Genomic DNA, 13,289 nt, shown 5'->3' with positions numbered 1-13,289 from the left:
CCAAACCTCACCTAAACAGTCTGGCCTGGATTTGTCTCACCGGAAGCTGCCGAAAAAGGACAAAGTTTTGACTGAGGTATTTTGTGAATATATTTCTAAATTGATATGTAATCGTATTCCTATGTATTCTGACATGTATCTTTGATTGCACATTGAATTGCTGAAATACTTCTAAATTGTTGTCATTATCATTTGAACAAGGGACGATTCACACACCACTTTCATTGCACTAGGTTGAAGCTGTTGTCCAGCACACACTGCTTCCCTCCCTGTATGACGAGCCCATTGGAGTGGAGGGCTTGAGGGTCTACCTGGTTCTCCCTGAGCTCCAGAGGGTCCTTCACAAACAGCACAGAAGGACAGATCTCACCGAACCCCTCTTTTACGCTGCTGCTACTCTCTGTTTATCATTTATGCATAGTCACTTTAACTATACATTCATGTACATACTACCTCAATTGGCCCGACCAACCAGTGTTCCCGCACATTGGCTAACCGGGCTATCTGCATTGTGTCCCACCACCTGCCAACCCCTCTTTTTACGCTACTGCTACTCTCTGTTCATCATATATGCATAGTCACTTTAACCATATCTACATGTACATACTACCTCAATCAGCCCGACAAACCGGTGTCTGTATATAGCCTTGCTACTGTTATTTTCAAATGTCTTTTTACTGTTGTTTTATTTCTTTACTTACACACACACACACACACACACACACACACACACACACACACACACACACACACACACACACACACACACACACACACACACACACACACACACACACACACACACACACACACACACACACACACACACACCGAAACACCTTTTTTTCTGCACTATTGGTTAGAGCCTGTAAGTAAGCATTTCACTGTAAGGTCTACACCTGTTGTAATTGGGGCACGTGACAAATAAACTTTGATTTGATTTGATTTGCTGCTCTCCTCACACTGCACCCCGACAAGCTGCAGGTCCTCGGTAATGTTGCCATCCATTTAAAATGTTTAAAGTTTGTCACCCCATATTCAACTAATCAACAATAACTTAGTCGTACATCTGTTTGTGCTGTAGACAACTTATTTTGTCCTTGATCATTCGCTGTCTGGCAGATTTAGACTAGGCAAAACCAGTGATTTATTTTTATTGAGTGTGGTATTCCTGGGCTAAAACTAAATGTGTACACTCTCATGTTGCCCCTGGATTGATTGTGAAGTAGAGAAAATTCTATGCCACCACAAAATGGTTTGAGAAAGTAATCTGTGTGTTATCATGTCCTGTAGGTGACTATTGGTCCTCATTGAAGCCCTCTCTCATGACCAAGCACATTGGGGTGTGGAAGAAGGCCCCGTCTGTGATTTTGACAAGGAAACATTCTATGCACCTGTGACGCAAGGATCAAACACCACACAATTTTTTCCCGATGTTCACAACATGGACATCTATTTATTTATGATACACATTGAATTGCACATTTCCATTCAGTGTGCAATTAATGAAGTAGCTGTCTAACCCCGGGGTCTCAAGCGCAGCTGGGCGCCATTTCACAGGAACAACTGCCATGTTTTTGCACGCAGCTAGCCGTTAGGATGTTACTCCATCTCCTCTTTTCCGTGGATGGATTCCAATAGCTCCTAAGAGAGCTTTCAGCCCTGTGGCCGCTCACAGCCTTGATCTCTCTGGCCTCCAGACCTGCATCAGAGAGCTGCTGGATGGTAGTCATCTTGATGCAGTGGTTGGTATACCTACGGGATGTGCCAGCCTCCTAGAGAGAGAGCGAGCAATTAATAATAACAATATGACAATGATTCTATTAATGTTTATTCTATTCATATTACTGTATAGCAGCCTAGTTATTTGAACAAAATGTTATACCTTGCACAGACGGGACAGCATTGATGAAATGGTGTTGAGTCCCATTGGCTCTATGGTATACCACAACGTTGTTGTTGGATAACTTTTGTCTGGCTAACAATGGGAATTCCAAACCACCCATTGTATAAAACTATATAATATATGGCGGAAATGTCACCTAGCCTATCAAAGGGCAAATTGGAGCCTTAAAAACAAGTGTCCTGGGGTTGATTTGGGATACATAGTGAACATGTTCTGCAACCTAGCTAAAATGTTATTTTGATACATTGATTTGACAAATGGTTTGAATGGTGTCAAGTGTCTATTGCTTCACCATATTAATTGACGGCATTTCCCCCCCCAAACTAGAACACTGTGTATGAAGAAGAGTACCATGCTGGGCATCCCAACATCGTCACATTCTGGGAGGTGTTTGAGGAACTGACAGAGGATCAAAAGAAAGCGTTCCTGTGTAAGTATGGAACATTTTCATTGTAACAGATGAACCAATAACGTAGGCTACTGAGAATAACGTTCTGTTCTGTCATTCACTGCCCTCTCCCTTTTACCACCTTTGCCCCTTCAGTGTTCCTGACTGGCTGTGATCGTGTGCCCATCCTGGGTATGAACCAGATCAGGATGAGGGTCCAAACCCTTCTCAACTCCTCCCAACAGCATTTTCCAGAGGCGCTGACCTGTCACTCTCTGTTGCAGCTGCCCATCTATCCCTCCAAAGAGACACTACAGAGCAGGCTTATAGAGGCTGTTGGCCACAACAGAGGCTTCTGGAATGAATAATGGGTGTATAGTGTTGCTGCTGTATATACTCCTCTCCTGAGTTCATCTTTTCATTGTTCCATAGTTGGGTTTAAGATTTGGATTGTTTTAATGTAGGGTTGTATTTCAAATCCTAACTTGAGATCTGTGTGGTATTATGACATTATATTGCATTCATCAAATTTTATTAAAACATTTATAAATCTTGTGCCTGCACATTAAACAGATTAACAAAAATGATAACCAAGATACAAGGAAATCCCAAAGTAATTGAAATAATCAAATTGTTAATAGAAGCATATCAGGATTCCAGTTGAACACAAGAACTATTCATTTACAAGACCCACCAAATGGTTCATTACAGAAATCAATGAAAACATAATATCCCTGCAGTTAGGTGGCACACAATAAGACACGGATCATTTGGCACACATCCTTCTCAATCATCCTTCCCCAATTCACAATATAGGGCAGGATTTAACTCAAGGCGCTCTATAGCGCAGCGCACTATAAGATACTTTTAAAGGTAATTTACACTTGAGCAGACATGCCAGCATTTACCATGAATGTGATCTGTGAGCATCGGGGAAAATGCCTTTAAAAAGGGGCATTGTCGGCTGCATGGAGCCCTGACATAAAAAGAAAACCAGCAGTACTATGGACCTCCAGGCTCATGATTTGAGCACCACTGACCTCAACTTATATTTAGAGTACTACTCAAGTTCATAGCCCTTCTAAATGACTCATTTTCCTTAGTGAACTTGATTTAATTTCCCTAAATATATACATACCGCTCAAATGACCCATACTTAATTCCCCTTGAATACAGATCCTTGTGTAAACAAAATCATGTAGGCTTAAGACACTGAATTGTCAAATAGAGGTAATATGAGAGGTACAGCCACCCGTGATAAATTACAAACATTACATTACTCTTTGATTTTATAAAGATTAGTGCAAATAGATCACTTCCAGATAAATACAGTAAGTGTATTTTTCATCAGCGCTCATCATAAGAGATCCTCTTTATGGAACAACGCCCTCTGGTGTTTGTGGTCAGACTTAGCCGTGGCATTCAGGACCGGGGTGTTGGCAAACTCCACGGTACAGGGCCCGGGGGTGCATGGGTCTCCCTCCAGCTCCAGGACGGTCACGTTGTTGGGCGCGGCTGTGCTCAGGATGCTAGCAGGCACGTACAAGGTGATTTGTGGGCCGCGAGCGGGCCAGTAGCGGCCCAGGTTGAAACCGTTGATCCACACCTGGCCCTAGTGATAAAAACAAAACAAAGGAAACAAAACAAAAAAGTTTTAAGTCTCGAAATAACGTACGTGTTCAGGATTCAGTAGTGTCAGGGACCATGAACAAATATGCTGCACCAGGGTATATGAAACTGACGTGGTTCAGTAAACCACGCTTGTGATGAGTAACCTTGCCTGAGATCTGAAGAGGTGTGTCTAAGGCTAATGCCTAGGCTTTAGCTCAGAGGGCTAACACACCAGTCTTGTCGTCGCACAGAAGACACAGATCAGTTACATTATCTATAAAGGTAATTTGCAGTTGGGGTGCCTGCTCAGGAACAATGTACAGTACAGTTCAACAAACAATTAAAATCTCCTTAAAAAAAGGTAAAACCTCACCTTTCTCCAGTCAGGGAACTGGATGTAGGTGTCCTGGGGCAGGTCTGGGATGCCGTCCGGGATGACAAAGGTGCCCCCATAGAAGGAGGGGACGGAGAGGGGAGAAGGTGGTGGGATGCCAGCTTCCCTGGAGCCCATCTCCCAGAGAAGACCCTGGCTAACAGCCTGGTCGATGCTGAGGCTGTAGACTTCCCAGCCGGTGAGGATGTCAGCCCCCAATGTCAGGTTAGACACCAGGCCCTGTGTAGAGAGAGTGGGCGAGAGGAGGGAGTCAAAACATCCTAGTTGTGTATGTGTGCATAGGACACTTAGGGTTGGTTTCCCCAGACACAAATGAATACTAATGGTGGACTAAAAAGCAGGTTCAATTAAAATTCTACAAAATGCTTCTTAGTCCAGATCTTTGCTCAATCTATTTCCAGGAAACCAGCCCATAATGTTCAGTGGGACCGAATAATGTTATGTAGAATTAAGTAGCTAATGGAACGGTGCTAGTTAAATGTTTACTCCGGAGCCAGCTTTGAATAACCTCTTGCCTTAAAGTCGTTGATGTCTTTCCCATAGTTGACTCGGCCCATATTCTCCACCAGTATGTCCACCTGACTCCCAGCCTTCCCAGTCACGTTGATAGTCAGGGCCTTGTCCCTCTCTAGAATCCCAGCAGCAACCTAATGACAGACCATATTGAATTGCAACAGACGTTTTCCTTTTTAGAAGAACCTGAAGACTTTTCTCTCTTCCTCTTGAGAAGATAATCTAATCCAGTCTGACTTTGTATGAATGACAGTGATCACCAACCCTGGTTCTGGAAAACTACATGGTGTGCAGATCTCGGTTCCAGTCCAGCACTACAACACAGATCTCACTAAACAAAGTCTAAATTGGGTGTTCTTGTGCAGAGCTGGGACAAGAACCTGTCCTCCTTGGACCAGTGACCATTGTTGAGCACCAACATGTTAACTTGCAGCAAACCAAATGAAGTGCATGGGGGGAAGTTTCGATGACGAACTCACCCCGTCGACTGATACATATGCCCGGTCGTGGACTCCATTCAGTGGTGAGGACAGAGGGGTGGGCTTACTGCAGTCCACAGGCAGCTTGGTCTGATAGAGGACGAACCCAAACAGCTTTTGGAGAGAAAACAAAATAAATGGAGTAAAGCCTCTCAGCCATTTTGGATCATAACAACCATAGCTGCTTATACTTAGTGTAGAAAAGGACAGACAGACATTGAGCTTGTGGACGTACTTGGTTCATCTCAATGAAGGTCAGCGGGTAGATGCTTTTGACAGGACCGGAGAAGGATAGTATATCTAGAGCATCGACTACTGTGTGGAGCTGAGGAGGCAGAAAGAAACGCATTCTGTTGGAATCTACTGGATTCTATTCTATACTGTGTACACTCCATGTTCAATCAACACAAGAGAAAAAAATAGAAAATATCCATTTGCTTTTAGAGTATTATGACATGCCTATGATACAATGTAATATATATATATAATAAACACTTAACCAGCACTTGCACCCCCCCACTCCACTAGCTCTGACTCTACTGAAAAATTTACTTTCTATGCCTGTGATGTGGTTGTCCCACCTAGCTATCTTATGATGAATGCATTAACTGTAAGTCTCTTTGGATAAAAGCGTCTGCTTAATGACTAAAATGTTAAAATGTAAATATTGCAACACTACTCCGCACTGTGTGCCATGTGTCAACAAGGTCAGGTAAAGGTAAAGTAATTTCTACCCGGCGCTGTGGCTTAGTTGGTTAAAGCGTCTGTCTAGTAAACAGGAGATCCCGAGTTTGAATCCCAGCAGTGCCTTTTTTAGCATTTCATTGTACTGTGTACACTTCTCTTTAATCCGTGCATATGACAAATAAACGTTGATAAAAGTGTTAACTCAAATGTTTAATGTCTGAAGATGATTGACCTTCTTCATTGGTACAGCTCCGTAGGCATATTTAGGTGTTGATGGAAGCACGGGTCCCTCTGGTATCTTCCGATACTGTTGGGGGAAAATACAGGTGGATATGACATCATTAGGGGATCATTTGTAAAACTGACCGATTTACCTTTAATTACAAACTTATAATAAGTCAGGGTACTAAAATGCTGACCGTAGAAACTTTTGCTATAAAAGTCACAAGAAAGCATAATCTAATCAAACATGTTGTATGTACGACATGTTGTGTGATATCTCTGTTACCAACCAGTTTGATGACATCCTGGATGGCAAAATACTTGTCAGTGAGGTCTCCTGCCTCAGTGAGCGGGGCGTCATAGTCATAACTAGTAGGCTGGGGGGCATAGGGGGTATTGGCTCCTGAGAATATTAAGAGAAAAACATTTTTATACAACGAGTGGGTCTAATCCTGAATGCTGATTGGTTAAAACCGCATTCCAGCCGGTGTCTATTCGACAAGTTACCACCGGCTAAATCTATGACGTTAAAAATGCCTATTTACTCTGTTCCATCTGACTTGACTTTGTCTCGGGCCTAACGACACCCGTGCCAATACATCCTCCAAACACCGGCTTCTTGGGCATTATCACTTAAATAAACTAATCTTCACATCATGGCCAAACCCAAATAAAGTGAACTAGATTGGGTTCTGCAATAGAGAATATGGGACCATTGAACAATTTAACTCACCATTCCAGTATCCAAAATTGGTTCCTCCAATAAACATGTATCTGCACAGAGAGGTTTATAACTTGATGTCACTAGTTGAAAAATCCTCTGTGCCTTTTTGATGTTAAATGTTTCATGTGTGATGATGTCAACACATATTCCTATCAATCATTGTTGATAGAATTATGACTATTATCCAATCAATTCATTTCTCTGTCTATACCCAATATCCATCCACCACAACTCACAGATTAACGCTGGCGCCGATGGCGAGGATCTCGTTGAGGGACTTGGCCACGATGGCGGTGGACACTGTAGAGTGATGCTCTCCCCAGTGGTCCAGCCAGCCGGTGTAGAACTCAGAGTTCACCTGCAACACAGGATACAGTCAGCACTATCTGGCCATGCTAGAGAGGACAGAAGTGTGTTGGACTTTTACCACTAACATCTAATGACATGTAGTTATGGTTTGTGTGCGTCTGTAAGTTGTTGTTCGTATGTATAAGTTTGTATCTGGAGTGAAGAAATAAAAATTATATTTAAAAAAAATCTATATACAAAAAGAAACATCTAATGACAAACATGCTTACCAAGGGTCCATGGGGCTCTGCCTGTCTCTGTGCATCAAATGCAGCAGACACATTCCCACCTGTTAAACAAATACAAACGCACAGACAGACACACGCAAAGACAGACACAGTTGTTGAACAATGCTGGATACGGTGGTATAACACAGCCGTCATAGATTTCTATGGTGCAATGAGTCAACACGTCTGTTTTTGAAAACAAAGGAAATAGGCTAGGTTAGACGTCACATTAATCAACAACCACCCAGATCTAAGACATATAGATACCATACCAACTGAACACTTCTATTCTTGTTCAAATAATACCTGTTCCATTTAGTAAGTAACTATCCCAGGCATTTCACAGGAAATGTATCACCATTGACCTTTGTTGTGTATATTTCGACCTGCATCAGTTCCCTCTTGACACTGATCTAATGTCAGCTTTGCCATTTCCCTATTATCAGTATGGTAGTGATTTTGGGAATATAATTTTATTCTAGATCTGTGCCCCAGAAGCCTACCTGGGCCGAAGTCCACAGTGGCGTAGAGGCCCTGCAGAGAGCCACACTTGAGGTACCCGGCCCCGGCCCCGTCTGTGGTGAATAGCACCACGTCGTTCCCCAGGTGGGAGCGGAACAGACTGGTCAGGTGACGCAGGTAGTTGTAGTCACAGGCAAAGTAGCTTCCGTACTCATTCTCCACCTAAGAGGGAGAAGGGGAGGGAGAGCAGAGAGAGAGATGGGGTCTTGTTGAGGAGATGAGAGGCAATGTTTGACAAACAGTCTTCTATTGAATTGTAGAGTTTTAAAGGCACAATATGAAGTTGTCCAAACTATGATTCCCCAATAAATGTTTTATTAATCATTGGATATACATGGCTCACCTGAACAGTGATGATTGGGCCGCCGTTCTGATAAAGGAACGGCTTCAAAATTGGCAGTAGCATGCCCATCCACTTGTCAACAGCCGCAATGTAATCTGAAACAAACAGATTTAGGTGTCATAAAAACACAACTCTTATATTGTAATACTAATAGGATCCATTGCAGTCTCATCTAACGGTCAATACACACCTGGGTCTGAGGAACGCAGGACAATGTCTTTCTTGTGGAGCAGCCAGGCAGGCAAACCCCCCTAAAGCCCAGGTTATGAAAGGGGCAAATTATCACACAGTCCGTCAAGAAATACACTGCGGATGTCGAAGTGCCGTTACTACATTGTGATTGATCGTCTTCCGAAAACAACTTGGAATACCGGCACAATTTGCCAACATTATTACACATCATATCATCAACAGGTATATTTATCATAAAACAATTGTTTAGTCATTCTCTCACCATATCCCACTCTCCACAGATGTAGGGCCCAGGCCTCAGTACAACCAGCAGACCAATGTCTTGGGCCAACTGCAGGAAGTGTTCTAGATCCCTGTCCCCACTGAAGTTGTACTGATCCGAGGAGGGCTCGTGGAAATTCCAGGGGACGTACCTGGAATGTCAAATGGACAATGATGTACTATTTAAGTCCATACCACCGAAAGGTAAATCATAGCTCTTTCTGAGGTTTAAGGCCCGACAAAGGAATTCTGTCGGGTTATCAACATTTGGAGGATATGTGATTAAATGGCTCTTTGAATTACTTTGATCAACGTCAATCCTATGTACCAATGGGCCACTGAAATGACTAACTGAAAACTAGAATGAACATTGAAGACACTCTTCTAACTGGTTGGCATTCAGTTTATTTATGACATAGTGGCCAGTCTACATTTGCCTGGATACCCAGATTAAACGCTACGCCAAGCCTGCGGACGTAAGTTTCTTCTCCACAATGAGTCTGGATCTGAGCATCCCTCCCGACCCAGATTGGTTCAGAAACCAATGGGTTGGACCAGAGCCAGAACACACGTGGGTAAAGGAGGCGGTTTGCAAAATCGTCATTGGCTTTGATACTCTGATTGGTTAGCGACGATCCAATCGCTGATGCCATTGTTTTTTGTTTTTTTTTCGTCAGGCTAAGTCTACATACGTCTGAATGGCGTTCAGTCCGGCCATATACATCTTGAGTAGCCTGTCTTTCCAGTAGGCCCTGGGGATCCTGTTGTAGTGGATGCTACCGGAGATGTAGCGGAACTCTTCCCCATCCTTACGGAAGCAGTCGTTCTTGTAGTCCACACTGAAGGTCGGCGGCACACCAAGCTGAAAGAGATTTCAACAGAGTAAGAGTCACATACCGTAATTTTAAATCTTGGGGAGCTATGCAGTCAGTGTGCTGTTTTTTTTACGGCTACAGCAAACGGACTTTAGAGAGATAGTTGTCTGAGGGGCCGCATCTTGAGAGCAACCGATATAATTTAATTGCAGTCATGCAACTGTTCTGTTAAAGGTTCATCTTTTTATGGTGAAGGGATGATTTATCAGGTGACGGCACAAGGTTGGCAACAACAACGTGACTGCCAATCGTTGTCCCCTAGTTAAGTGCCGTTGCTGGGTGTATAAAATGAAAAGGCCTACATCTCGATGAAAATGAATACAGAGAGAAAAAGAGGCCATTGTAATGCACATTTACGTTATTAATTGATATGGCTTGCAGTAGATAACCACAGACAGAAGGGTTAACCCAGACACTTCAGAGGCTATAAAGAAGAAGCATCCGTTTAGAACGTTCTCTCACCACCAAATATATGGTAGTGAGAGAAAGTCCTGTCGGGGGGGGAGGGTGAAACTGGGCCGAGATTGCTTTCTTTTTCTATTGCCAATACTACAATCTGTTACAATGTTTTATAGACTTAAAGCTTTTCCAAAGTTGAAAAGCCCTACTTCTCGATTAAAATGAATACAGAGGGGAAAGAGGTCATTCTAATATTCATTTAAGTTATTCATTTCTATGGTTTGCAGTAGATCAACTATGATAGTTCATGTCAATTAAGCAGAGTTTGAAATGTTGCTAGCTAGTTACTTTGAAAGCAATCAACACAGATATGCTAAATCAGTGCACTAGCGGGTAAATGGTTCAAGGAACCAGCGATTAGTTCCAAGTTATAGGCTAATCTATACATCATTCATGTTTTACGTGCATTCCAAAAGGAGGCTTGAATTCTGACTAGGTAGCTTGCTCTCTGTGAGCTGTATGAAACAACATGTATGTTTTCTTTCCCAACTAATTCAGTCTAAGCTACTACGAAATGAACCATGTAAGAGTACTTACTGTACTTGCAAAGAGGGAACACAGTAGCACAACTCCAACCCTTGAGCAAGCCATGTCTGAATGTCGTGATGCACTGACTGATTGACTGAACTTCAACAGATGAGATGCGGAAGTTGGATATTGTCATGTGACGATGTCTGTTATGGCAGTACTAACGCCTTACCGGTAGGCGGCAGTCTCATAGAATGCTCAAGGCACAAACTGTATGCTCGTACTTCCTGTAATCGCTTCCACACGTGGGCTTCCGAACTCTGCTCAGGTTGTCTCTTCTTACGGTCTGTAAATAACAACATATGTATTGATTATTTGTGGTCACACCGTCGTATAATTTTGACAATATGTCGACAAGTGAGAAAATAACACCAAACGAAGGACTGAGCGCCGAAGAGGACGAGTTGCCTCCTCCCGTTGTGACTCGGACCCGTAGCGGGCGCAGAGTACGGACCCCAGCTGTGTATCTTGACTCTGAAGTACCGAAGACTCCAACACGCCGAACAAGGAAATCTGTCATTCAAGAGTTACCGAATGAGAATGCAGAGAACCAGACGGAACCCGAACCAGAGGTTGTAGTCGTGGAACCGGTTGCCGACGAGACTCGTGCGAAAAAACTTCCAAGCAGTCAGTCCAAATCAAATGCATTGGCAACAGCTGAGGCATGTCCAAAACTGGTCAAATCAGACACACCTGTAGGGAAGTCATTAGGTACAGTTATTCCAGCTGTGTCACATTGCAACGAGAAGGAAAACAAGGTTGGTCCCGTACCAATGGAGACTGTTCCGGACCGCCCAAATAAAACGGCCAAAAAGAGGACTCGTTCAGAGTCAAATGAGAAACTTGACGTGATACCTTTGGGTAAACCGAAATCCGGACGGGTATGGAAAGACCGCAACAAGCAACGGTCAGTAGTTGCAATAGCCTACAATGCTATTAGCCTACAATGCTAACTACCTGCATGCATATGCAAACTATTACTAGTCAGCCCAGCCCATGCAAACACTGCCTAGAAATTGTTTAGGAAAATGTACCTTTTATCGAACTCCTTTTGTTTTTCAGGTTCTCGGCTCTTTTAAGAGATAAGCCACTGTGCTCCTCCTGGGAGAAGAAGATGGAGGCCAAGCGAGAGAAGGAGCTGGTGAGGAAATATTCCCTGCAACTGAAGGAGGACAAGGCCAGGGAGAAAGAGGTCTGTGTCGTCGCCTGTTCATGTTAGTGCACTCTGATATCTTAAAGTAGTGCACAAACTGCGTTCAAAACAACTGGAAAAATAGAAGTCTCCGACTTCAGTGCGTTCAAGACAACTGGGAAACGAGCTCCGACTGGGGGAAATCGTTTAACTTAGGCCTCTATCTAGAGCTCTGACTTTCCAACCTGACGCTCACTGGCGTAGTGATTTGACCTCTTATTTTTCAGAGTTCCCAGATATCTTGGAACGCACCATTTAGTATATGGACCACACAGAGGTTGGCAGTGCAACTGTGATTGTTTAGGCATCCCCTCATGTGGTCGTTTTTTGGGTATCTTTTGTCCCTTACAGGAAAAGAGGAAGAGGCATGAGGAGAATTTGAAAAGGCGAGCTGAGAATGAGAGGAAGGGGGAGGTTGTGCAAGTGGTAAGTCAACACACACAAATCCCCACATTATCCCAAGTGAGATGGGGTGAGGGTATTTTTCTATCACTGTAACCTATGTGAGCCAGGTAGATCTCTATTGCTGACTTCAGAGACCGTATGTATCAATTGTCTCGGAGTAGAAGTGCTGTTCTATGATCAGGTTTGCCCATGTTATCTTGTTCATTTGTGATCTGAAAGGCAATACTGATCCTAAATCAGCCCTCTTACTGACACTTGATACATATGGCCCCAGGCTAAGCGCTACATTCTCCCCCCTGGTTATATTTCCATCCCAGATCCGGAACACAACAAAGATCAAGAGGATGAAGAAGAAACAGCTGAGGAAGATTGAGAAGAGGGACACACTTGCCATGCTGCAGAAATCACAGCCCAGGAACCCAAAAGCTGCACGGAAAGGTGGCAAAGTGGACAAGTAGAGGGAGTGCATTGGTTGACTGATGGGATGTTCAGCTCTGAGAACCACCCCCTAGGCACTTCATGTAGATATGAGAGAACCACTCAGAAAAGGGGCTTGCTCCATTCGCTCCACGCATCGACCCGGTATTGCAGTTCAATCTTTCCCTCAATAGGCTAGGTGGAATTTTCACCATATTTGTTAATCTATCCAATCCTTTTCAGATCTACACAGTGCCTAGGGGGTAAGGCCAACATGGCTATGCTCACTGTGTGTGAGGCTGCTGGAACTGGAGAGCATGAGCAGCAAACCCTTTCAAAACAAATAACCAACTGTCTGGAGCATCGCAGATGCGAAAAGTGCCTCCTACCTCTATTTTGTGGAAATCCAAACATGAGCTGGAAGAATTCTTTACTTGAACTCTTAAACTATGTTTACTGTAATGCAATGTTCCATTAAACAAAGCAAATTGTTATACCAGTGTGTCTCCCAACCTTTTCTTAGTGGTCCACTAGATCACCATTGCAAGCTTTTTGCCCACTTTAGTGTGTTGCATTAAAGAAATGACACTAAAGCA

At 43.4% G+C, this 13,289-nt stretch overlaps 2 protein-coding genes and 1 non-coding gene across 3 annotated transcripts; 2 read left to right on the top strand and 1 right to left on the bottom strand.

Moving 5' to 3' along the window:
* Positions 1-2,731: 2,731 nt before the first annotated feature.
* Positions 2,732-10,845, bottom strand: glb1 (galactosidase, beta 1). The gene is made up of 16 exons (XM_014195229.3): positions 10,689-10,845; positions 9,510-9,679; positions 8,819-8,969; positions 8,555-8,615; positions 8,365-8,459; positions 8,003-8,183; positions 7,503-7,561; positions 7,161-7,282; positions 6,934-6,974; positions 6,491-6,603; positions 6,211-6,285; positions 5,527-5,616; positions 5,292-5,405; positions 4,815-4,946; positions 4,279-4,518; positions 2,732-3,906 (listed from the first exon to the last, which is right to left on the bottom strand). The coding sequence occupies exons 1-16, from the start codon at positions 10,740-10,742 to the stop codon at positions 3,652-3,654; spliced, it is 1,953 nt and encodes a 650-aa protein (XP_014050704.1). The 5' UTR covers positions 10,743-10,845; the 3' UTR covers positions 2,732-3,651.
* On the top strand, positions 6,028-6,101 carry trnat-agu (transfer RNA threonine (anticodon AGU)). Its single transcript has one exon. It is a non-coding gene; the product is annotated as a tRNA-Thr (tRNA).
* Positions 10,846-10,884: 39 nt separating the features above from the next.
* LOC106602548 (uncharacterized) lies at positions 10,885-13,192 on the top strand. Its single transcript, XM_014195230.3, has 4 exons — positions 10,885-11,586; positions 11,742-11,871; positions 12,223-12,297; positions 12,594-13,192. Exons 1-4 carry the CDS (start codon positions 11,027-11,029, stop codon positions 12,732-12,734), a joined length of 906 nt encoding a protein of 301 aa, XP_014050705.3. The 5' UTR covers positions 10,885-11,026; the 3' UTR covers positions 12,735-13,192.
* The last annotated feature ends 97 nt before the right edge of the window (positions 13,193-13,289 follow it).

The sequence above is a fragment of the Salmo salar genome, chromosome 04 (genome assembly GCF_965601325.2).
Source record: "Salmo salar chromosome 04, fSalSal1, whole genome shotgun sequence".
NCBI lineage: Eukaryota > Metazoa > Chordata > Actinopteri > Salmoniformes > Salmonidae > Salmo > Salmo salar.
The sequence above is the reverse complement of the archived record's forward strand: the minus strand, read 5'-3'. Positions and strand labels throughout refer to the sequence as shown.